The sequence below is a fragment of the Ptiloglossa arizonensis genome, chromosome 13 (genome assembly GCF_051014685.1).
Source record: "Ptiloglossa arizonensis isolate GNS036 chromosome 13, iyPtiAriz1_principal, whole genome shotgun sequence".
In the NCBI taxonomy this organism is placed as follows: Eukaryota; Metazoa; Arthropoda; class Insecta; order Hymenoptera; family Colletidae; genus Ptiloglossa; species Ptiloglossa arizonensis.
Genome location: NC_135060.1, coordinates 6536620 through 6561034, shown reverse-complemented (window position 1 = coordinate 6561034; position 24415 = coordinate 6536620). Strand labels below are relative to the sequence as shown.

General features: G+C 44.0%; 1 protein-coding gene across 1 annotated transcript; it reads right to left on the bottom strand.

Moving 5' to 3' along the window:
* Positions 1-746: 746 nt before the first annotated feature.
* On the bottom strand, positions 747-22589 carry Dhc1 (dynein axonemal heavy chain 1). Its single transcript, XM_076325047.1, has 34 exons — positions 22444-22589; positions 21505-21744; positions 20551-20705; positions 20256-20479; positions 19705-19982; positions 19449-19622; positions 18631-18860; positions 18347-18546; positions 17888-18111; positions 17605-17780; positions 17355-17537; positions 16890-17288; positions 16353-16603; positions 15806-16051; positions 15562-15725; positions 15121-15375; positions 14821-15049; positions 13935-14608; positions 12635-13440; positions 12084-12291; positions 11534-11920; positions 11066-11238; positions 10630-10996; positions 10202-10396; positions 9997-10135; positions 9486-9762; positions 8853-9294; positions 7433-8787; positions 3508-7085; positions 3200-3426; positions 2819-3130; positions 1997-2448; positions 1619-1913; positions 747-1139 (listed from the first exon to the last, which is right to left on the bottom strand). The coding sequence occupies exons 1-34, from the start codon at positions 22534-22536 to the stop codon at positions 753-755; spliced, it is 13995 nt and encodes a 4664-aa protein (XP_076181162.1). The 5' UTR covers positions 22537-22589; the 3' UTR covers positions 747-752.
* Positions 22590-24415: the final 1826 nt, after the last annotated feature.

The window sequence follows — 24415 nt, the reverse complement described above, 5'->3', positions numbered from 1 at the left end:
TCAACACTGTACATACACAAATATGTTATACGTTAAAATATTAATAAGCGATAATAGCTATTTGTAAATTTACTTTTTTTTTGTAATTGAAGTATTATCGGCTTTGATTTAAATGTACACTGATTTTTGTAATAAATTTCTAAATTGGAAACTAAATAAGTAAAAGTTAACTATTATTAATCATATCGTAGGAATTCTCGATATTAGAAAGTATTTATTTTATTTTATTTTGTTAAGATCGTGATATAGTTATTTCGTTTAAGAATTTTAAATGGTTCATGTTCCGTGATGGATAGTGGGCAAAGAGTAAAGAAATGTATATAATGTTAAGATTGTTAATGCAACTTTTATGTTTGTTAATTTGTAATAAAATTTAAAAAGTATCGAATGAAAACAAATATTTATCTATTTTTGTATCTTTTGTTTCCTTCAAAAATGCAACAAAATACAGAGCACAATCAACAATTTTCTTTTTCAACTTCCGCAAAGTTCACTTTCTTGTAATATAAAATCAGTTTTATAAAGCCAATGATAATACTACATGAATTTTTTTAAGTAGTGTTTTACTGGTTCGTTTAATCGTCTTATATGTATTTAACTGCATACTTTTCTTTCAATATATTGCTTTGTATATTTATTTTGATATTGCTCTACAATAGATTGAAATGTTATCCAATTTAAAACGAACGACAATGTGAAATTAAATGAAACGAGAAAAAATTAATATCGCTTATGAAATATTTTACTTTATTTTATTTTATGTCGCATAAAAGTGCTACACCACGCAGCGTCCAATGTCGAGGATTATGATCGGTCTCGAAATCGATCGATCCTACGTACTTTGTATCTGTCCTCTGTGGTTTCCTATATATAGGACACTCGTAAAGCTTTGGATCCTTGCCCGCAGTTGTGTTTATTGCGTAAATGTAAATCACGGGCATCTGTTCGTATAGGACCTTCGGTTTACTTTCCACCAACTTGCCCGTTTTACGATCAAGCGAAGCACCTTCCAGGAATAGACCGTGAACGTAGACTCCTTCCTGAGGCTGGTTCTTAATGTCTTCCTTATTGAATCTCGTGATCAAATTTTGCAAAACAACGGAGTCAAGGGCCCATCCTTTGTGCGCTCGAGTTACCTCCTGTACCATGCGATTCGTTTTAGGTTTTTATTTGAAAGGCATATATAGTATTCTTTTAAACTAGTGACGCTGTTGCTAAGTATACTGGCTAAAGGAATTGACAAATCGTATCTTAAGGAAATTCTGAAAAATAAATTAAATATCAGGCTTTCAACCAAGTGGTACTCTTATCGAATGACAATTTTCGATAGTACGCTTAGCCTTTTTATAAAAGTGCATATAATAAGTATATAAGTTGTAAGAGCAATATGCGATTCTCAAGAACAGTTGCCGAAAGAAATTATAGCTCGTATTGCTCTATGTTCAAACATTCAGCTACGAGCGCTCTGTTTCTCGAACAGAGATCTCCAATTGGCATGGTACACTTACGAACTTGGAACTATCCACTATTAAGAAAGACCTCGAGCAGTCGGTTAATTTCATCCCGATCGTGGTAACGCTACTTAAGATCGGTATTAGAAAATGCTGTTTTAACTAACTTGACGCATAGCGGTTAAAAATCCTTGAGGATTGAAGAAACCGGTCATCCAGAAAACCTTGGGCCGGCCATGAGTGCACCATTGTCTGAACTGGTGATCCCGTTCCAAAAGTTCTGTGTACCAAAATCCAAGTGTCGCCGATTCCCACGATATTTTTAGCCATTTCTCCGGTATGCGGGCATCGTACATCGCGTCCAATGATTTACGCAATCCTTGACTCATCACAATGGTACCCTCGATAGCCAGCTTCAAGTCCGTCAAGGTGGTGCGTACCTCTTTGATGACTCTCGTAATTCTGAAAGAGAAATGTTACGATCGATCAAATCGATCGTCGCAAGGATGAAAGAAATTTAAAAACGAAAGAACGGAGAACCGTGCCTGTCGACTTCTTGTCTCAAGAATATGTTCATCGGTAGCAATGCTCCCATTCGTTGGAGCGCTTCCTTCACTTCGAAAGAGTTGTACTGTTTCGGTAATTTCGCTAACATATCGTTGGCCAGTTTGTACACTACGTTTTCACGGGTTTCGCCACCCTGGGCACCTCCCTCTTTAGGTTGCACGCTTAGGATCGTGTCGAGTATTCCTTTCGCCGTGTTTATTTGGTAGGTGATATCCGCGTTTGGATGAAGCCCGAAAACCTCCGGTGTATCCGTGGCAGGCAGGCTGTCCATGTAGTCCAAGTATCCTTGAAGGTTTCTGGTCAGCGGTACCTTGTATCCGCGATAAAACTCGAAGCCGGGTCGTAGCAATACGTCGCAGAACCAGACGTGTGTAAACGTGGTTAACAATCGTTTGTCGAAGTCGTCCGTGACACGGCCGCCGTATTGAACCTGTACTCGTCGAACCGACAACACCAAAACCGATAAACGTGGATCTTTATCATCCTTCTTTCGACTTTGTACCGAACGAGTCGTACAAAGAATGAAAGTGAGAACCAATGAACTACGTACTTGAATACTTTGCACGGTGTATTCGATATCGAAACGATAATACGACCTTGAAACGATCTTGAACACGACGAGTCGAGACCAATCGATGCAAACTTTACGATCTTTCGGATTGTACGTTGTTCGGTCGATGGCAAGCAACGTATCGTTTGAAATAGGATTCGGTGATCGGTGATCGATTCGATGCAAATTAAAAGTTCGATATCGATTACAACGACCACTGTAAATCGTTTAACGCAAGAGACATTCGAACCTCTCCAAGCATGTAGCAAACGGTTGGCCACGACACCCCTCTCTTTGGGTCCATGTCGTCCAAATGATTCTGTATAAATTGAACCGACGCGGCAAAGTCAGCCTGATTGAACTCGTACGGTATGTTCCAGCCGAGTGGTCCAAATTTTCGACGCTCTTGGACCACGGTATGAAGAAACGCAACAGCGTAGAGCAAAGGGGGCCATTGGGACTGGGTGCTGTAATCCAACAAGTCTTGCGTCACACCTTGATACGTCCTCTTCAAGCTGGCTCTGATACCTTGCGGTGGTTCGTTGGTGAATTTGATCGCCATCTGGGATAAAGTCGAACGTTACCCGTTGACACGAATTTTTCTTCGATAATACTAACGCACGAACGGAACCTGCAGCAAGCCAATTGGGAATTGGGCGTGCACTTCGGTGGTCATCCAAAGTCTGAACGCCTCGTGGATAGTTTCCGTTTCAACGAGGGCGTCCATCACTTCCGTGCAAAAGGGCAACGATAAGTGAATATTTTGCAGCAACACCCAACCGCCAGCGTTCATAGCGTCCGAGATCAACCGTCGTGCATGAAACTCTTGACCCTGACCCATGGACACGGATCTCAACTCTGCGCAGACAAACGACGATAAATCGTTTCCATCCGTTTCGACGCGTCGAAATGCATCCACGTCGTCGCGAAGATGCTCACGGATAGATTTTTGCTTCGCCAGTGCCGTTATTTGAGGGCTGGGGTCCGAGCCGATCGATAATATGCATACGAGCGGAGTCCTGACTTCCGATTCCAACCAAGTGGCCTCCAGATCCAGAATCTTGGCTTCACCGTACTCCTTTCCCAACGATTCGATCACGTATCTCCTGGCCTGGGACAAAGTTCTGTCGGGACTCCACGACCTGATCAGAAGCAGCTTCCTGAACACGTCCAGTTTCTTTTGATACCCGCAAGGAAGTTCTTCCTCCTCGGGCTTGTCTCTCTCGTACCACGCTTGCCACTCTTTCTCGCTGAACTCGATCTTCGCCAAAACGTCCGAGAACGTTTCCAGTTTGCTGATCTCGACCAAATTCAACCAAGTGATGTCCAGGATCCATTTGAACGGTTTCGGAGCCACAGCGTTCAGATCGAGAGACGCGCCACCTTTTATGAACGCGTTGAACTCCGCGTGAGAAATGACGCCCCGATGGCAGTCAATCTTCATCGCCAGCATCAACGTGAACAACGATTTGTGCCTCTCGTACAGACTCCTCAAAGTGAACGCCCACACCTCGTAGGTGAGATGACGAAGGATTATATTTATTCGCTCGTTCGTGATGGGGCTCTTCACGGATTTCGTGATCGAGTTGTCGAATATCGTCAGAAATTGCCTCAACGAGTTCTGGTACATCGCGTTCACGTTGCTCATCTCGACGATAAGGAAGTACAAGATGGATCCCCTCGAAGCGACCGCGCGGAATTCCTCACGTGCCAGGGTGATCTTCTTCTCCGTCAAGGCGGACACTTTCAGCTTCTCGTTTACCGACTCCGCCGTGGTCTTGGTCTCCCTGAGCACGTTTATCAACGCCTCGTCGTCCACCAACGAACCCTCGGAAGACGTGAGCCGGTGCAAAAGCGTGCTCTCGAGTTCCTTCATCGATCTTTGATTCGTCATGACGGATTCGAAGAGAGCCACCCTTTCGGCCTCCAAGTCCGCTTTCTCCATCAGGATCACTCTGCCCAGCAACTGATCTTCCAAGCCCAACATGGTCACGGTGAAGTCGATTATCGAAGTTTTCGCCGATATCTCCGGGCTGTACGCCGGGTTTGGTAATTTCGTGGTGATGTACAACATGAACCCCGGCATCACGTCGCACTCCTTGTCCCCGACGATCACTTTCTCGATCGAGCCGGATTTGATGAAATTTTTCTCGAGCACGTTATCGAGAACCGGATCCAGCTCCTCCGCTATGTCTTCTATCAATAACGGTCTGCCCAAGGAGAGGCTGTCCTCGAGATGTGTCCTGAAGTATTTGTGATTGAGAGACGTGATCTGCAGCTCGTTCATGCACTCCTTGTTCTTGATCCACATTTTCCCCTGGTTTTGAGGATCCACCAACAACGGATACGACGAGGATTTCGTTACGATGAGCGCGTTCTGCACGGAGAGCTCATCGTTGGGTAAACCTTGGAGCGTCCATTCGGACATGGTCGCGCTGTCAACGAGCATGTTCGTAATGTTCAGATTTGCGGTGAAGGGAATGAATTTCGTCGCCAAAATGTTCATCCAGGCGGACACCAAACTGGCTCTGTATTGTTGATTGTAGGGCCCGCAATACGACAGAAAGCCCGTGGCTAATAGAACATCGCCGACCAAACGTCCAAGCTGAACCTTGAATTCGCTACTTTGCTCGGTCCAGCGTATCTTTTCTCCGCCGAGTCCGTTGATCAACGCGGTCGCGGCTGTCATTTTCCTAAAGCAAACGTTCGCAGCATCCGTCAGCCTCTGTTTCTCCGAAACTGCCGAATCGTATTGCTCTTTCACCGCTTGCAGAGCCATTTCCCTCTCCGATAATTCCCTTTCGGCGTTTGCCAAATCTTCCATCGCCACCTTCAGTCGGGCTTCCTGCAAGGCTAAATTAGCTTTTAGCGGTAGAACCTCTTTATTGACCGAATGGAAGAAAGCCATTGCCTTCGTCCAGGACAGTAGCCCTGCTACGTCACCGCAGACCCGTCTGGCGGTTTCCATGTTGTAGTCTTCCATTCGAAAATAAGGCTGCAGCAGCTCGACCATCTCGTTGTTTATAATGTCCTTCGGATAATTTTGCAGTTGAAGGAGAAACGTGGTGCTGGCCATCAGTTTCAACGATTCCGACCAGGATGGTTTCGGACAGGGTGCAGCGGTGTCCGGAACGACCGGTCCGATCTTACGTTGAAACAAAATCAACACACAATCCATGATTCTCATGATCAGGTGCGGTGGTCTGCCCAGCTTTCTAACGGTAGCTATGTGAGCCGGTTTAATTGTGTTCAAAGCAGCCTCCGCTTCCTCCAACGCTGGTTTCGCAGCTTCCAGTTTTTGTTCGGCCAGTCCTTTCTCTTCGGCTATACAGCCCACCAATTGTTCGGCTTTCTCTTTCACTTTTTGCACTTGATTTTTGAACGCTTCCGCCTGCATCGCTCTTTCCGTTACTTCCAACAGAACGGTTTCCGCTTTCTCGGAAGCTTGAACCAGTTCCTTCTCCATCACAGCGAGATCCCTCTTCAATATCTCCACCGATATCGAAGCTTCCTCGAGCTTCGCCAAGCCTGTGTCCATTCTCTTGGCTCCCTCTGCGAGTTCGTGTTGCTTGTTGCGATAAATGTTCTTATAGCCGCCGATGAAGTTCAGATAGGACTTTGGCGTGACGTGAGTAGCTCGACGAAATCTCTGGAAGTACTCCGTGGACGTCACGGAAACGATGTCTTGTATAGAACCCAGGGCGTTGACCAGCTCGGCCTTCACCTCGCCGGTGCAAGCGATGTCGAAGTCGTGCAGGAAGTGTTTAGCGACCAATATCAGAGCGTCTTTGGGCCAAGGTTGGAACCAATCGATGGTGCAACCGGATATGAGGGCCGGGAAACGTTGGGCACGATTTCTGAACTTTTCCCCCACCGGGGAGAAGCAGAACACCACGTGTAGATTCTGACAGGTCCTCTGAAGGAAATAATCCATCACCAGTTCGTTATTGATCGACCGTTTCGGATTCTCGCGTCTCAAAATTGGCGTCAATTCGGAGATGATCTCCTGTTGTTCGTCGCGGGTGAACAAATTGCTGATAACCCCGGAACTGAGGATGTTGTTTAAGTATTCCAGGAAACCTTCCTCCTTGATGTCCAGATCGGTGAAAATGAACGTGGTACCTTTGCCTTGGGCCCCGCACGTTCGATAGAGGTATCTCAGATCTTCCAAGAAGTTTGCCACGTTGTAAGATCTGGTCAAAGTGATCTGGTACGTTTTGTAGCCAGCGATGAACGAGGACAGTTTCGTGAGGCTCTGTTTGCCCGATCCGCCGACACCCACCAGCATTACGTTCCCTTTGGGGTGTCTGATGACTCTGGATATTTTGACCAAGTGCAGCATCGCATCGGGAAAGAAGACCAGGTCCATGCCGGAGCCCCGTTGCATCTCGTTGAATTGCGACAGAAACATGTCCAGTCGGTCCCGGAGGATTTGATCGTCGTAAACCGGTTCGTATACTTTCGGTAATTCCACATCCGCGTCTTCGCTTTCTTCCCCGGTAGGTTCCGGTGCGTCTCTGAGAATTACAATCAAAATGGTGACCCGGATAGACGCGAAACAAAAGGAGAACGCGTTAGGAATCTTGGGTTCGTTTTCGCAAACGTTCGGTGAACAGTGCTGCGAGTATCGAATATAATTAATGTATTTTTGAATACGGAAGTGTGCAAGGAGCGGGGCAAAGGCTGCACGGACGGGGTGGGAAAAGTAACGGATGTATCTATCGCATTGCAGTTAGGTATACCGTGTTGTACCCTGTACCTGGTGTATCGATACGATAGAAACACTGGTTACTTTTCCCCTTCCCCTTAGAAAACAGCTTCTATCGTAGAACGCGAATGTTTCTTTAAATACGTGATCGCGTACCTCATAAAGTCGACGAAAGCAGGATTCTGATTAAGCATAGTCACGTATTTTTCTCCCAGCATGTCCCTCGTGACCTGTACTATTTCATCCTCGAACCATTGTTTATCGGCTCGCAAGGTGAATCGGTCGCTGAAAACGCGGCTGCATTCGTGTTTCCACAACAACATCAGAACGCTTTCCTGATCGATGACGGTCGACAGTGTGCCGACCATGCCCTGCCAGACTCTCGACAAATCTCGAAGGCTGAAAATGTAATGGAACTTGGCCGGTGTGGGTAGCAAATTGGCTCTGGTTCTCTCCCAGAGTATCCTCGTCAACGGTACCATTTTTCTCACGAGGTTCCTAACTTCCGCCGAAAATCCTCTTTTAACGTTGTAATGCCCCTCGCCGAGGGTACCGAAGATACGATCGATCGACGACTCGTCGGGTAACGTGCAATTGAAGATGCAAAATTGCCTCTTCAATCTCGACGGGATATCGTTTCTTCCACCACCGGGTTGGCACATCGCAGCGAGGAAGGTGACGTCCACGATGCTGGTGAAATCCCCGGGTTTCTCGAGGGAGTAGAATCCCTTCATGTCCATCGTCTGACGCACGATCTCGTTGGTTACTTGATCCCCCCATTCGTTTATTTGCGGCAAGTTAACGTCGTCGATGAATATCATCATCTTCTTGCCACCCGGCGGACCGAACGTGTTCCCTAGACGTTTCTCGACGTAACTTTCGATAGTTTTCTGAAACTGGTGGGGGCTCGTTGCCGAGCTGAAGTTAAAGGAACGATTCAACGTTGTTTCCGGATTCGCCTTCTTCATGTACGATTTCATCATGACCGTTTTCGCGGAGCCTTGTTCGCCGATCAGTAAAACGGCTTTGTCCTGTTGGCCGATCAAATCGATCAAGTACTGTATCCTCACGTTATCGGGAATAGGGATCAACACGCTGCTGTAGTCGGGCGTCGAGTATTCCGGGTAAACGTAGTTGGTCACCATGCTCGTCCACGTGTCCCATTTACCCTTCTCGGTTACATAAAAATCGAACACCTTCGCTTCCGGGTACTTGTTCGAGACTGGCAAATCTAGGCTTCCGAAGTTTTCACGTAGATACGAATCGTATTTTTCTCTGTCGGGTGTATCTAACAGTGCTCCTAGACCCCACACCAAAGCGAAGATGTAAAAACGTTTCAGATGATCCACCGTCATCGGTTGCCGTTTCTCTTCCGCTTCGTCGTCCTCTTCGTCCTCTACGGGGATCTCGGGAGGAACTAAACCCTCCAGGAGGCACAACATTTGTCGCACTGTATTGCATTGCAGAACCTCGATGGTCAACGTTAGAGTTTGAGTACTCCACGAGTAGATCTGTAAAATGGTTCGCGCGACAGGGTTCAGAGATCTATCGAACACGAATTCACGCAGGTTCTTACCTGACCGAACGAATCTGCGAAACATCGTTCGAACACTTCCTGCTCCAAAGGTGTCCGAGTTTTCAACCAGGCGGTCACCACAGGATTCCAATCCAGACCTGACGAGCTCATGTACACCATCCCGTTACGAGACACCGTCGCGGGACTCGCGTTGTCGATGTTATGGGGTTCGAAGATGATCTTACACGTAGAGGCCATCGGTAAACGATCACCGTTAGCCAGAGTTAGGGTTTTGTTGTCGTCCAACACGGAATTCAAGTTTTCGATCCAAATACTATCGACGGGCCCATCGAGGACCATCCATACGTGCTCACCTTCTTTCAACTTCAATGTTTTACGCCACAGGGCCGAGAATATTCCATCTGTCCAATCGTTGGTCGCTACGTCCAGTCGACCGAACATTTGAGCGGCTGTTATGCTTTTTGGATTCATCCTCATTTCTCTGAAAAATTTTTATTGACCGTTGATCGATAAATCGAAGAAAATTTGTTTCTTATGTTTTCTATTAGTTCTTTCTTATGATTCCAAGTTGGACAGGATCTAGGAAAACTACCACGATTTCAAGCTTCTCGAAAATATATTCGAGATAAAATTACTTTTCAAAAATTGTTGAATATTCATAAATTCGATCACCTGTGGAAATCACCGCACACCGTTAAGGCTTTCATCAGAGTGTGTATACACGTTGTTTTCCCAGCTCCTGTGGGTCCCAGTGTCATTATCCCGTGTCTCACTCTCTGGGTCTCGTACAACTGGATCAATTTCAGCACCCATGGCGGATGATAGATCAATCCAGCCTCTTCCACTTGTTGATCGATCGCAGCTTCTAGTTCCGGGTAGGCGGTCTTTTCGAGTGCTTGATTCGGGAACAAATCCGCCACCAAAGAGATGAACAGTGGTTCGTCCTCGTCTGAAATTATTAATGCACGATTCGTGTGGTTCACTTTGAGACGTTCCTTTGGAATTGCAGATCGAATTCAATTGGTCGCTCGGGGCTACTTGACCAACACGGAATCGGTGACGTTCACGGTTGTCAAGTTCTCTCTTTTTAAGTGGCCAAGATCGCGTGACCGCAGACACGAAAACCTTCTCCGTAGCTTCGAGCGACCGGTAGATTTCGATCCAACGACACTAGCAACTTCACCAATGAGTTTCGAAAGATTCATGTCCCTCAAAACGCGCATGACGATCGTGCTCTCGGAGTCTTTCGAGTTCACCCTTTTCGATGCTCCCAAGGTTCTCAGTACGGACAGTATATTCCTCAGACCAAAGTCGTAGTGAACCTTCGCGAAAGAAAGAAACATTAACTGATATGGAAACAACGATTCGTAAGTTTCAAAGAGAATCACCTGTTTGGTGAGTTGTTCCTCGCAGAGCTTGTACAGCGTGTAAAATTTTCGGGCGAGTGTGATATTTTCTAGGAAACCGCAGCTGGCCAGCTTCACTCGAATGATGATTTGTCTGTCGGGTACCATCATGGCGACGGTGCGAAATTGTATTTTCAGATTCTCTGGTAGCTCTTTTCTGCCGGCGTATCCGGGGTTCTATAAACGTGCATTTATTTAATTTACAACTACGAATATTTTTCAATTTTATCATCGTAATCTTTTCCCTTTCTTTTCTTCTCTGCTCAAAATATAATTAGAGGATCACTTACACGATTATTGTCCGGTAAGGTGTTTAATATTTTCGAAACTTCGATACACCGTATGAATTGATTGGGTCTAATACGCGATACTTAGTTTAGTTTCGTTAGTTTTAGTATAGTTTCCTTTACCATAGTTATGAATATTCCCAGCTCGGGACACATGTCTATCAGATCACCGTCGGTGAAAACGAATTGCTTCTTCTTCTCCTTCTTGGCGGCAAGAACGACTGCGACTTGCTGAGCAGCCACGGACAAAACCGGCAACTCGATTCTATTGAATTCGTCGAAGCAACCCCAAGAACCGCTCTGCGCCAACCCTTTGTAAATTCGTCCCAATCCTCTGTAATCCATCTGGTCGGAACAGTTGAAGACCACCACGTACTTGGCTAAAGTTTTGCCCATGTCTTTCACGGTTTCCGTTTTACCGGTACCAGCTGGTCCACAGGGTGAACCACCCATCGACATCGACAACGCTTGCGCAAGGGTTATGTAACATCTGAGAATATAAATAAATTGAAAAAGAAACTCCAATTAAATTTTCACGAAATTCTAAGATCAGAATCACCTATCCGTTAACGGAGTGATAACGAGTCGTTCCGTGCATCCTAGGTATTCATTTTGGTACGTGAAATTTACATCAGTTATGCATATAGACGTTTTATCGAGGTCTTCCTTGAAGTAAAATCTGCATTGTTTCAGCCATTCGAAATCGTTCACCGATCGTACGTTCAAACGACACTGTGCGAGAAATTATTTAAATGTGAACTTGTATCGAAAAGAAAATTTAACTTTTCACGTTACGTTTTACGTTAACTTTGATCCGGTAACTTTCTGTAACTAGTCTCTAATATTCCGGGGTCTACTAACGAATTAATAAATAACGAAAAGTGTACAATTTTCCTGTATCTATCGCTGTCTAAGAATTATACTTTGTTCAATTTCACGAGACACCTTGTATGCTTTATCATCGAAAAGTATTCGAGCGATACTTAATATTGACAATATTCTAGAGACGTTTGTTTCAAGAACTCACCAGTATGTCAAAGATGTCACGTTGATGCACGTGTATAGTGATCAAAGTTTCGAATTTCGTTCGCTCGATTTTCGCGAGATCTCTGGTCGTTTGATCGATCAACGTGTTCAGTAGATCGAGGAATCGGTTGTTCGTTTCTGTCATAATTTTTTTATCGGCGCGAGCTTGCGCCAATGCCAACTCGCTGTCTCTGGTCCAGATCATTTGTATTCCGAGCAAACCGATCTGGGCTGGCATTTTATCCAGGAAACCGAGGAAATTGAAGTTCGCGTCGTTGATCATGGAGTAACACTGTCGTATTATCGAGTGCAAAGATTGCTGGGACGTTTGCAAAAGTTGCGTTAACCACGCCTCCACCGAACCTTCCGCCCTTACGGCCTTTTCGAGCTATGTCAATTAGAAACAACATCGATTAATGTAAATCTGTAAAGCATCTATCGCGACTTTAACGTCGCGACGACAAAAATATTAACTTCGCGAGCGATTACATTTTTATTTGTACGTTGACACATTTTTTTTTCTTTTTTTTGTAAACGTATTTATTACGTACCAAAATGGTTTCACCTTCCGAAGATACGATGGCGGTCATCTTATTATATTCGATATCGTGAAACTTGACGTAACGAGTGTTGTCGAAAATAGAAAGCAAGTGATTCTGTATCGTGTGAGAGTCAGATGCTTGACCGAGTATTTCCAATAAAGCGGGATCCGATACGAAGAAAAATCTTGGGAACATCATTCGCTTTTTTTCCAAGTATCTGCAATTATATTTACGCATAAAATACTCGAGCTTTCGTTCTTAATGCTCGTTCGTTCTGACAAGGGTTCTTTCCACGGTTCGTATAAAATCAATTGACTGTTCAAAGCCACGATGGGCTTATCCCCACCACTCTACCTCGTAGCTTTGCCTTATCTGTTATAATATCTACATTTTGTACACGACGAAACATTTCCAATCGAATCAATTTCGAGCAAATACCTAATTCGATCGTCGACTTCAGACGCGTAAGCTATTCCAACATTTTTAATCACGACACGAGTTTAAAGAAACGATATTTATATATAAAATTAAAACGGTAGCAACTTCGATCGCGTACCTACCCGCTCAGAGATTTCTGGCACAATTCCAACTGTTCTTGCAAATGTGGTAGAAGTTGCTTCAACAGATCGTCCCCCACGCAGCAGGGCACCACCCCCGGTGTCTCGTGTGCCCTTTGCATAATTTTTTGCCAGCTTTTGTCGATCTTGCTGAACCTCTTTGCCTCCTTTGGTAGCTGTTTCGCAATGTCACCGCCGACGAACACCGCCTCGAGGTAAACCCACATATTCTGCACCAGTAACCATCTTTCCAGGACCTCGTTGGTGTTGGACAGGTCGGTGAGCCATTGCTGTATCTGTTTGCGAAACGGTGCATTGTAGCGATTGGACATCAGAGAGCCAAGGATCATCAAACTGTCCTCGAGCTGACCGATCGTTTCGGCAGTGGTGTCTCCCCTGAGCAACAATTCTCCTCGGTTGTTGAACGTCATGAAGGTCAACTCGTGAGACGACCATTCGTTCACCACGGTTCTCAGTTTCGCCTCGATGTCCTTCTCCTTCATAGCGGAGATGCAGATGTCCTCGATGTCCTCCTTGAACCTCAACAACGGCGCCTCGAGGATGTTCTTCAAACAGAAACCCTCGCTGTCCAGATCGAACGAGTAACCGGTCACCTCCACGATCCGGTGCCAGTGTCGCGGCTTCATGGCCTTGTTCGCCATTAATTCTAGCAGGGGGCACATGTCGTTGAAGTCGTCGATTGTCTTCTTCAGGGCGAAGAACGCGGGCCACTCCTTGAGGCCCTTTGGCAGCTTGCGGCACCGGTTTTGGAATTCCATTAGCTCGTTGTTTATGTCCTCGATGTTGACCTGCGCGTCGTGTCAATGTCTCTTTTTACACGGGGTGCGTCGAGCAACCGAACTGGTTTCCACCTAACTTTGTAGCCTCGATTCCTCGTTACGATAAGTACGAGACGCGCGATTACGCCTGTCGTTCTCCGACAAAATTGTGGAATTTTCACGGCGTTACACAAGGTCTACGGTTCTTCGCGTTATTAGGGAGCATAATTTCTTTTCTTTTTTTTTCTCAACGATTAAATCGAAGATATCTCGTCGGATTAAATTGAAGAAGAGTTGCTTCTGTTCGGAGGTAATAGACCGGTTTTGGTAAATTTTCAAAGTTTTTTCTCGATTGCAAAGATCTAGGTTCGCTTATATCGTATAGAAGTAGCTGTTAACACTATTATACTTTACTCTGTCTAGTTTGTCCACGTACGACGTAACAATACTCAAAATTACACAAGATAAGAATTCTATTTCCGAGCTTTGATATTAGTCGATTAATTCTTTTAGAAACAACTTACCTCGCCCCATGGAATATCGTAGTAACTGTTGACTCTGTCGATGACGTCGTTGTACAACTTGTACAACTTTTGAAGTAGATTCAACTCCTTCCTGATCTGCGACAATTCGGGGTAATCGGTGATGGCCAAACCGAAGAGTTCCTCACCGCTTTGGTACGTTTGCAGCTTTCTCCACATGCCGTCGAATCGATTCTGAAACAGAATCTGCCTGTCGGAAGCCTCCCTGGGACTCAGGCCCGGTTGCATCGGTCCCGACGACCTGTACTCTTCGCAGTACATTTCGTTGTCGATTCGGAACTTCTCGAGATTGTTTCTCAGATCCTCCTCGAACTGCGGCTGCAGATTCAACAACAACACGTGACTCTCTTGGGCTCGTCTGAGCAACTGTTGCCAAGTGTAACGCAAATTGTCCACTTGTTCCAGGCACTCTTGATCCACCGGGACCTCGTATCTCGTGACGATGTTGAAAGCTTCTTCGATCGGATCGATCTTCAGTTCCATGTCCACCTCCTGTTCGCGTATCTTCTTCAGAGTGTCCATGATCAGACGCACATCGTCGAGATCACGGACCTGACGGTCCAGTTTCCGCGCCATTTCGTTCATCAACGCGTAAACGTACTCCATCTCGCGGCGATATTTCTTCTTCATGGCTTGCCCAATTTTATGAGTACACGCTGAGGAAACGAAACACCGTGAAATATATATATTAAAGGAGAAATAAATGAAAAGAATTTCACCTTTGGTGTTATCTGTTTCTTTTTGTGAAGAATACGCTTACTTGTATCGTGCACCATTCTCTTATTTAGAGGATTTGAGAAACGAACTTTTTTTATACGAATTTTCAGAGAGGTGTTTAAGTAGACAAGATTTTAATTTGACGAATCACCTTTGATTTCCGTGTACAGGCCGTATTTCAATTTCTCCGTGGAAATGGCAATAGACGTTCCGAAGATGATCATGTCGGGCTCGGTGGCCAAGAGGTCCTCCAGTTCGCTATGTTTTCGGAGAGTGGCCTCGAATTCTGGCAGGGAAATTTGCAACAATTCCCGCATGCTGCGTTCGTTCTTCCAGAGAAATTTGTAAGGTTTCCATCGATCGATAAATTCTGTAAGATCCTGCGACAATAATATTATTTCTTTCAATCGTGTCGTTCAATTTCCTATAAATGTAACACACAATTGATTACCGATTTGAATTCCAGCATGCACGTGTTCAGTATGGACAACAGTTTCATTATTTCCTTGTTGTCCATCACCATCCCGTGAAAATTCCTCTCCTGATCCGGAAATATCGGTCTCTCCTCGGAGATGATTTTGAACAATCGTCGCCTTCGAATCTTTGGTTCCTCCGGTTCCTCTTGTTTCTTCTTCGCGACTTGCATTTGAGCTCGCAGCACGATGTCTGCGAAACTTCTTCTCGGGTAAGCGTGCCCCCAAGAATTCTGATCGATCAAATTATTTCACCATGAAAATCTTTCTCTCGTTCATGAAAATATCCTCAGGTGTTCATGAGAACACTTATAAATAATTTTACTCGGTCTCGTTTCGCGTAGCACTCAATTTTCCAATGGTTCTTTGCATTCATATTTTCCACTCTTTCTTCAAAAATCTAACGTCTAAAAGTTTACCTTGTTGACTCTGAAATTCCATTGGGAAACTCCCCTTGCGACACCAGCTATCGTTTTTCCGACCAATGTTAAAACTTCCTGGACATCGTCCAAGCTTGGTTTCACGGTCACTACCGGTATCATCAAGGTTGCGTGCAGCAGAAAAATCGGGCTCGGTGTTTTCTCTGTTTTCAACATTAGAAACCGATGTGACTCTTCACGAAATTTTACAGAGATTCTCGTTTTATCTAGCGAAGCAAGGTACCTGGATCGATGTCACGAACGAATCGTTTCCTAATGGCATCCAACGAGGTCCTGGTGACCTTTATAAGAACATCTACAACCTTTCTGGAATAATACCTCCGCATCTCGGAGACTGCATTTCGCACCATGTCGTGCATTCCGTTCGGTAGACTGCCCGGAGTCGTCAATAGTTGATGAGGATCGTCGAACAAATTCCACACCAACGACCAGTCTTGCTGAGCAGCTTGATCCGCGTCTTCGTCAGTTTCTTTAAGTTCGTCGTAAATTATAACACGAGAACGCAGAAGATGGAAATAACAATTGAAAAATTTAAGGTACAGAAATAATACAGAACGTAGAAGCAATACGGGGTGTTTCGTGTAACTCGAACTCGAAGCTTTTCTTATTTTTTCAAGCAATTGGGATTTTTACACTCGTCGATCGAGAATTAATATATCGATCGAATTCGTGTTCCGGTTTTTCATCACGATCAACGACGTGTCTACCGTCAAGTTGAAAAATGTTATTAAGAATGAAAAAGTAACGCGATAAAGTCGCCTTCGTGTCACCTTCGTTATTGAAAAAATCGAATTGGCTTGAATTAGCGGCGCTTTTGAAGTTCTCCGCGGCATTCTTAACGAGGTCCAGTACTTCCTCCACCGCCTCTTCTACCATCATACTCTTACGATATAAATCTACCGCTGCGAGTCTGCATATTTCCTCGGTCTTCTCCACGAATTCCTCTATCGTCCAAGGTTGATCAGATTCTGGTAGAGAATGTAAGGTGATCTTTTGCATACTTGTCAGTACTTGGAGTATCCTTGCAACAAACAGATTGGTTTTCCTCTAGGCTTGAACATTTTCTTGAAATAAATTTCACCAGAGAGAATGACGAAATATTACAAGTATCGTGATTTTATTCTGTCAAGTATCGAACAAACATCGAGGGTTCGTCAACGTTTCGAGGATACAATAGCAGTTCGTAAATTTCACAGATAAAAATATTCGAAAGTTTGCGAGTGTGTAAAAATTGTATACTTTATAACCTCGAAGATATTAATAAACTCTCAATTTGCGACACGTTCGTGTCAGTTCTGTATACGCACCTATTATCGTACACATCGTGTACCCTCGTGATCAGAATATCGAACTCTTTGATTTGCTCCTTGGTGCCCTGATAAAATTCTTTCCATTCCGGATTGGTCCAGGTTAGGGAGACCAAACCGGGCTCCAATAACGATGCAACGCGAACCAAATGAGGCAATAGGAGTGGCCTGACCTCCAATTTTACACGTCTGGCCGTGCAAACGAAATTCTCGATCATTAACTGAAGGGAGTCCGTGATCAGAGTGAAATGATCTTTTTTCGCTAAAATCGTTAGCGCGACGATCGGAATTTCCAGATCGAGCTTGGCCAAGCAGTCAGCCTCGCGAAGAAGAAGGACAACGCGTCCTTCCAAGTTCACTTTAATCTTTCCCGTCCTCTCGTCTATCACCAGTAAAGATCTGTTCGTGACAACGAAACAGAACGTTTATTCGTAGTCAACAGTGAAATATCGATAAACGATTTACCGTTTCAAGCAGTCTTCGATGACCCAGGAATTTTGATGAGTCCAGACTTCCGCGATGTCCGACTTGTACTGACACAGAACGCTCAGAGCGTGATTGTATCTTTTCTCCAATTCTACGGTGAGGGGTAACGTCTTCAACACTGGATGACTCGAAACCGATGTCGCCAGCTCGTCGAGGTGTACTCTAAAGAAAAAACAAGGATACAATCGCGAATACAATTAATTTCGGAATATTTTATATCGTCGGTTACTTCAACGAATTGGCCCAAGTTAATCTCCCAGCGATGGCTGGCATGTGTCTAGGCAACGGTGGATCGTCTCTTTGCCTTTTGAACAATTTTAGTATTCTATCTATTTCTCGGTCGCAATATTTCACCACTATGTTGTACTTTTCGTCCAATTTCGTTAACGGTATGTTCTCGCTAACCTTGAAGGATGGAAAATAATTTTAAATTTAAACACAGATTGGTGAGAAATCTGTAACGATTTCTATATAATCCGAGAATCGGGTAATTATTGAATGCGTTACTTCACTTTTTCGAATCGAGTTAAAAATCGTATACCCTGAGGCGTCTCCCAAACGTCGGCATAATTTTTTTCAATGATGCCGCCGATATTTTGTTTCAGATCGTCGGTCTTCGTCATGAAATCGTCGTAATCGGTATCGAAGTCAGCGTTTCTCGGATCCAAATAGTCGTACGATTTAGTCGTAGCAATATTCTCGGCTTCCTCGAAAGTTCTTATCGCGTCGTCCAATGCTATTGGAAAAGTGAAATTCGTTCTTCATCTTCTCGCAGGAAACGAAGAGTTCAAATCTGTTACACACGGGACGTGGACGAAATTTGTCGCAACTATTACGGACCAATATACGTATCCGAGACGAGAGAGATTTATTTGTTAAAAATCTACAGTCGAAATATCGAAACTCGTATCGATTCTGAAATTTAATTTCGATCTACGCGCGTAGAAAATTGAACGCGCGTACGCTCGTACCTTCTCCCAACAATAAGCCCTCCATTCGTCTTTCGAAGAGGCTTTTGTAATCCTGTATCAGCTCGAACATGCTCAGTATCTTTCTTATTCTGTCGCAAAAGGAATCGAACCTTCCGAATACGTGGGTCTCCGAAAACGAGAACTCTTGTTCAGTCACAGCTGGTGAACACCGAACGAGTCTGTAGGTTTCCCTGTAAGCCCTTCGAACGCAACGACCTTTGTCACTGTCTTCTGATACTGACAACGAAACGAATAAAAGCTCGACATTCAAATTTTACCATTACTTGTTCAGTCTCAAACAGTGCTTCAGTTTCGATCTGGCTACGGCTCGATCCTGGCCCCAGACAGTTTCTCGACCCCTATTCGTGACGTAGTCCCTACACGCCACGATCATTTGGTTCGTAATCTTTATCATCAAGGAACTGGTTCGCTCCGAGGTGTTGTAATATCTCGAAACACTGTATATCAGACGAACTGTTTGCAACAACGACACAAGTGAGTCCCTCATTTTTACCTGAAAAATAAACGAAGCTTCTGGTATCTTATGGCTCTTCTTTCCATTTTCAGGAATACAAGATGTCTCTGAGATAGTCGACCAAACTTTATTCTTGCATTGTAATATTTATCTGGAGGATAGAAACGTATCTTACAGTTGTAGACAAATTTAAGAGAACTTGTATCAAGAAGACATTTCTATAACTTTCGTTAGATATTGTTATATCGTATTTCAATGGATCGCTTCTGTTAAAAAGAAACTATTTCTCTATCTTTTCGTCTTCCTCAAAACACGTTGAATGAACTTTCAAAATTTGATCAACAATTTTAGAGATATCTTGCGTATTATCAATATTACTCTACCCAGAGTACGAGTACGAGTACTCGATTTTCAATTATTTTTACTTAAACCAGTTTCGTTCATTGAATTCCAATTTCACGAGGAACAAAAGTATTTCTCTCGTTTCGGTATCTATAATATTTCAGAAAGTTCGCGAACAAGCGAAAGGGAAACGCTTCTTTGTAATTTCCGTTTCTATCGATGATAAGAATCTTTAATTTCCGATATCTATCGCGATCAACTATTTTCATTCGTCGATCATCTCACCGGGTCGTCCAAGTACAAACAATGACAGCATTTCTCGAGCGCCTGGATGAACTTTGCGTTGTCCTTGGCTTCGTTGTAACAGTACATGACTTCGTTTTCGGCGTCGACCCAGTCCTTTATCAGCTTGGAGCGGGCGACTTGGAGACACAAAAGCGACATACGTATTTCGTGATCCTGGAATCGCGCATTAAATGGAAACGCTGGGTTTTCGTGTTTTAAAAACGGAATAATCGCGACGCGGACAGAAAAATGGAACCTGAAGTCTATTGACTAGTTGACTGAACTGTGCCCCCCTCCGTTTCCAATACTCCAGTTCCTGTTGCGGTCCGGAATTGTCGTTCTCCCGTTTCACTTGTTTGCTTTCAACCATGAAGTCCTTCAGCCTTTCGATCCACGTTTCCACTCGTTGCTCCGTAATATTCACTGCGTTCTCCTTCGCCACGAACGCTTTCGCCTCTTCGAAATTGTGCACCTCTCCCATCAAGGTTTTATCGTCGTCGAATATCCGTCCCTCGTCGGCTACCTGTTCGCAAACTGTGAAAAACGTTGCGATCGTTTCTGGAAAATATCTTTGCAAACGAGAAATTCGATGAAAAGATAACCACTTTTGCGTAGAATTCAAAATCGAGAAACGTTTCGTGGTAAGAACTCGTGACGGATAATACATTAAGTGAGATAACCATCTTCGTCCAGGTTGTCGATTCGTTCGAGAATAAAAATCGGTGAATGATGGATGGCGTTCACGATGGTGGTAATTCCAAACGAATAAACAAAATGATTTACAACGTGGAATTTATCGATCGTCACCTTTCAAGGCACTGCAGAAAGATCTCAAGCCGGGCAATAAAAGGCCTTTGATCATCGGGCAGTCGTCCTCGCCTTCGAGGCCAGGATGCGCGAGAGCGTCCATGAAAACGTACTCGACCACCCGTTGTATCGCTGTTATTATTCCGACTTTCTTCGTGTCGATCACACCCGTGTAAAGATCCTTCTGGAATCCCTCTTCGGGCAACTGTTTCGAGATGCTGATCCTGAAAACCAGTTCTTTTCTGAATACACGATTTGAAACCGAGTATCGCCTTATTTTACCAGCGAAGTTCACCTAAACATGTAAATGCACACTCCGGTGCAAGGAGTTTGCCATCCATCGGTCAAAAACAGTTTTTTCTTCGCCGGTTCTTTAGTTTCTTTCTGCTCCTTAGTTTTCGGCGCCGATGCATTCGTACCCGGTCTGGCGCTGGTCGTTTTCGTTTGTATCTTCGCAATAAAAGAATATATTCGCGGCACAATGAACGAAAGAGATTCACCGGGGTCCCCGAGAAACGTTCGAGCTTTACGTGGAACAACAGAGGTCTGTGTAACGCCTATTATATTCTGCGCGTTTAGGTTTCTCCTTGTGCCAAAGTCGGGGCGGAAATAATTGGCTGCTCGAGGCCACCGAAAGATTCTCCAGAACTCCGCGCCTATTGACTGTTCGAAAATTGAATACGAACGATCCAATTTTAAAACGGAAAATTCTATTTTCATATTCCCGATTCTTTTCGAGCGAAAGTAACGTTTCGAAAAGAGAAGGTTTTTCTTGCAAAAAAAATATTTGCAATTGCTAATCGGAAGAAAAAGCCTGGAGAATAATTAGAAAAGTCTCGAACAAAATTTCCCAAGTTGGAGTACAATTAATCGGTCGCTCAAGGTCGCTGAATCTATATCCCCCACCAAATCACTATTCTCCACTACTCCATCTGTCGTTTATTCGCGCAAACTCGCACGACGTCCAAGTAGGAGCTACATTTACAATGATTCCCAGTTGGAAAATTGACCTTGAACGACCACTTAAATTTGCTCCGACTATGGTACCTGAAAAGATACTGCGCAGACTGTCCTTGAGATCTTGACCGACACTTCATTGATTTAGTCTTCTCGCTTCGCTGTTTTCACAGAATGAACTGTATTTCTCTTCTACCAGCTACAGTATTATTCATTCCGAGTATTTTCGATCGGGCAAAATTTGTTCGTTTCTCATTTTTCTTCGCGCAAGAGAACTACGATAAATTATTACCGTTTCCGGAGGTCGTACAGCGTCCGGCTCCTCCACTTCTTGATAATACCATACTAGGGTCGACCTCATGTGCGGTAGAAACAGTTGATTGATTTCGTCAAGCATGTCTCCCTCGAAAACGTGGTCCATGACCTCGTGACGCGACAACTGCGTCGCATCCATTAAGAGCTGGAAAGCAAATTCCAGTCGGGGGTCCATTTCCCCTCGTCTCGCCTTTCTTTCGCATTCTTCGCGGCGTTTCTGAAAAAGAGGACGACGACAGCTATTAATCTTTTCTTCGTCATTGCATTCACGCATTTTAAAAGCGATCGCTGAATAAATGGTTGCGCCTTTTCAATGGTCGGACACCGGTATACGTTCACACGTGCCATTCCTTTTTCGCAGCTCTGAAATCACTTCTTTCGAATTATCTAAATAATTCCAAGCGGTAACACTACCACTTTAACCGGCAATTATAATAACGAAACAACTACATTCTAAGAAAAGTATCGAAACACGTGTTCTATTAACGACGTTTTATTACCGGATCTATTTTAATTAAAGTGCTAAGCAAATTATTTTACCATCGATATAATACCAGAACCACGGAAATTGCCTCCATTTTCTGTGAAGGTTCCACACAAGTCGATATTTCTATCTTCAAAATATTTATTTACGACAACTACAAAATATCACGAAGAAACAAATTTTACGGACCTCGTTTAACAATTTTATACGCAATGAAACGAATCGTGATTCAAAAGGGACGAAATACCGAAATACCGAAAGACCGAGTGTCTATTATTTACTCGCACGTTCGGAATTGTATTCTTTCGATTGGAAAGTCAGAGTCGAAGGTCAGAATATTCCTAAACGATCGCACAAATGACCAAAAGTTAATACTTGGACAAAGAGAAAGTAACCGTGAAATCGAGCGAAGGAAACGAAGAAACGATCAACCTGGAGGACATCGCCCGTGCCTTCCTCGTCGCTGTCCTCCTCCGAATTTTCCGATCTTTGCAGGACCAACAGAGGCGGTGCTTGTACGAACATGACGAAACCAACGTGCTTAGGGAACAGACGAGAGAATCACCGATGATACCAAGGAAGGCAGGATTCACCGAGGGTTGCACTCGCAAACTGAGAGGGCTTCTATGAGGTGCAAGGGGAGAATACCCAGTGCCACACGGGTTCGTGTCTGGTACCGCCCTTCTACGTATCGTTCGTGTCGTGTGGGAATTTCCGCGCGATTCCACCGACAGCAGTCGATATCACATCGGTGTCTACACTTTTCTCGCTGTTCCAGGACGACGTTTTACGGTGAAGGTGTCGCGAAACGACCGAACGGTTCACAAGTTTCGAGAATTGGCCCCGATAAGACGGTAATACGTCGTACAAGTGTTCGTTTCGAGAACGATCGTGATCGATCGTGTAGGTACGATTAGTGGTCGGTGCGTTTCGCACCATTAATTGTCGTCGAAAGGTGAAAATTTTGTATCGGTGCCAAGGCATCGAGCAATCGTCCAATTTTTCCGGATTGGATAAATATACGTGGAACTTTTGTGATCACTTTTGGTCGTAAACGTGCTGCTTGAATACGCTTGCTCTTAATTTATATTTTTGCACGAGATTCGCTTACAAAGTTTTCAAGATTTCTTTTTGACAGTATTTGACATTTCGAGGATCGATGTTCGTTTGTTTGTTCGGTAGTGTTGTTTTGGATCTTCGAGCTTTCGCGTCGCACCAAAGTATCCATTATCTTTCATTCGATGCACGCTTTTGTTTATTTTACTTTCCATGGTTCGTTTTCACTTATCGTAGTCCTGCAAGCAGTGAATTTATCGTGAATTATAGATTCATTTAACGGAGATCAATTTTACGTTATTATTCAATATTACGTAATATCGAAATTATATCGTCGCAGAGTTACACTGTTTTACTTTCCGCTAATGGACGTTGTTTTGTCTCGATACGTGTACAGTAGACGTATATGTTGTTTGTAATCTGTCTTAGATAAGTGTGTAGTTATTTAGCTGTACGATATTAATTGTATTTCATACCACGAGAACGAATTCTGACCTAATTACCTATATACATAAAGAAAATCAAATTTTTCATGATTAAAATAAGACGTACACGGTATGGAGGACACTGTTTCCTAATTTAAATAAAACTGCAAATTTGAATAATAAAATGTCGAAACTTATACAATGCACACAAATCACTCAGTATATATTTGTCGATTGAAGAAGTTCTGTGGAAAATTAAATCGTAAAGTATTGTTCTACGAAACGCTCGATTATCCTTGCAATACTATTGAATTCGCGTTTTCGATCTAATAAAAATATCATTACGATCGACAAATACCGACGACCTTGGAGCTCCGAAAAGAAATGTACCTCCCGAAGAGAGTATCGTATTCTTCCTCCTGAAACAAATAATTTCTTTCTTACGAGTTCACTCGTACGCTTTGAAAGCAACCGAGAAATCAATCGCGTACGAGACTATACACCGTGTAGTTCGTGTATCGTGTACCGAACATATAACAGCGAATCGATCCGCGTCGATGAGCATATACAATCTAATTATTCGAATTAACGTCGCGTGGTTCAACAAACGTATCGTTTCGAATTGTTAATAAATACGATTCGTATCGTAAAATCGGTAATAACTCACTGATCTGAGACACGCGACTCTTTGCACGTACTCGAATCACGAACGTGAAGAACACTATACGACGTTGCATCGCGAATCGAATGGCGCATCGTTCCGATACTCGTCGAATAGCTGCCGTATTCCATTTTGAATATTTTCCAAAATACAATCACAGATCGCGAAACGATTCCCATTCGAAACCGACGCGTCACTTCGCTCGAAACGTATATCAAGGATTCGAGCCCACCGGATTAACCGAGCGAACGTAATTCGAAAT

What these genes read in the sequence shown, in the direction of transcription:
- Dhc1 (XM_076325047.1), bottom strand. Translation starts at nt 22,536, where the DNA reads ATGTTCGTACAAGCACCGCCTCTGTTGGTCCTGCAAAGATCGGAAAAT. An exon ending in TCGCAGATTCGTTCGGTCAG is followed by an intron (nt 8,788 to 8,852) that starts GTAAGAACCTGC and finishes ACCATTTTACAG; the next exon opens with ATCTACTCGTGGAGTACTCA. An exon ending in TTTTAACCGCTATGCGTCAA is followed by an intron (nt 1,140 to 1,618) that starts GTTAGTTAAAAC and finishes CGCATGGTACAG; the next exon opens with GAGGTAACTCGAGCGCACAA.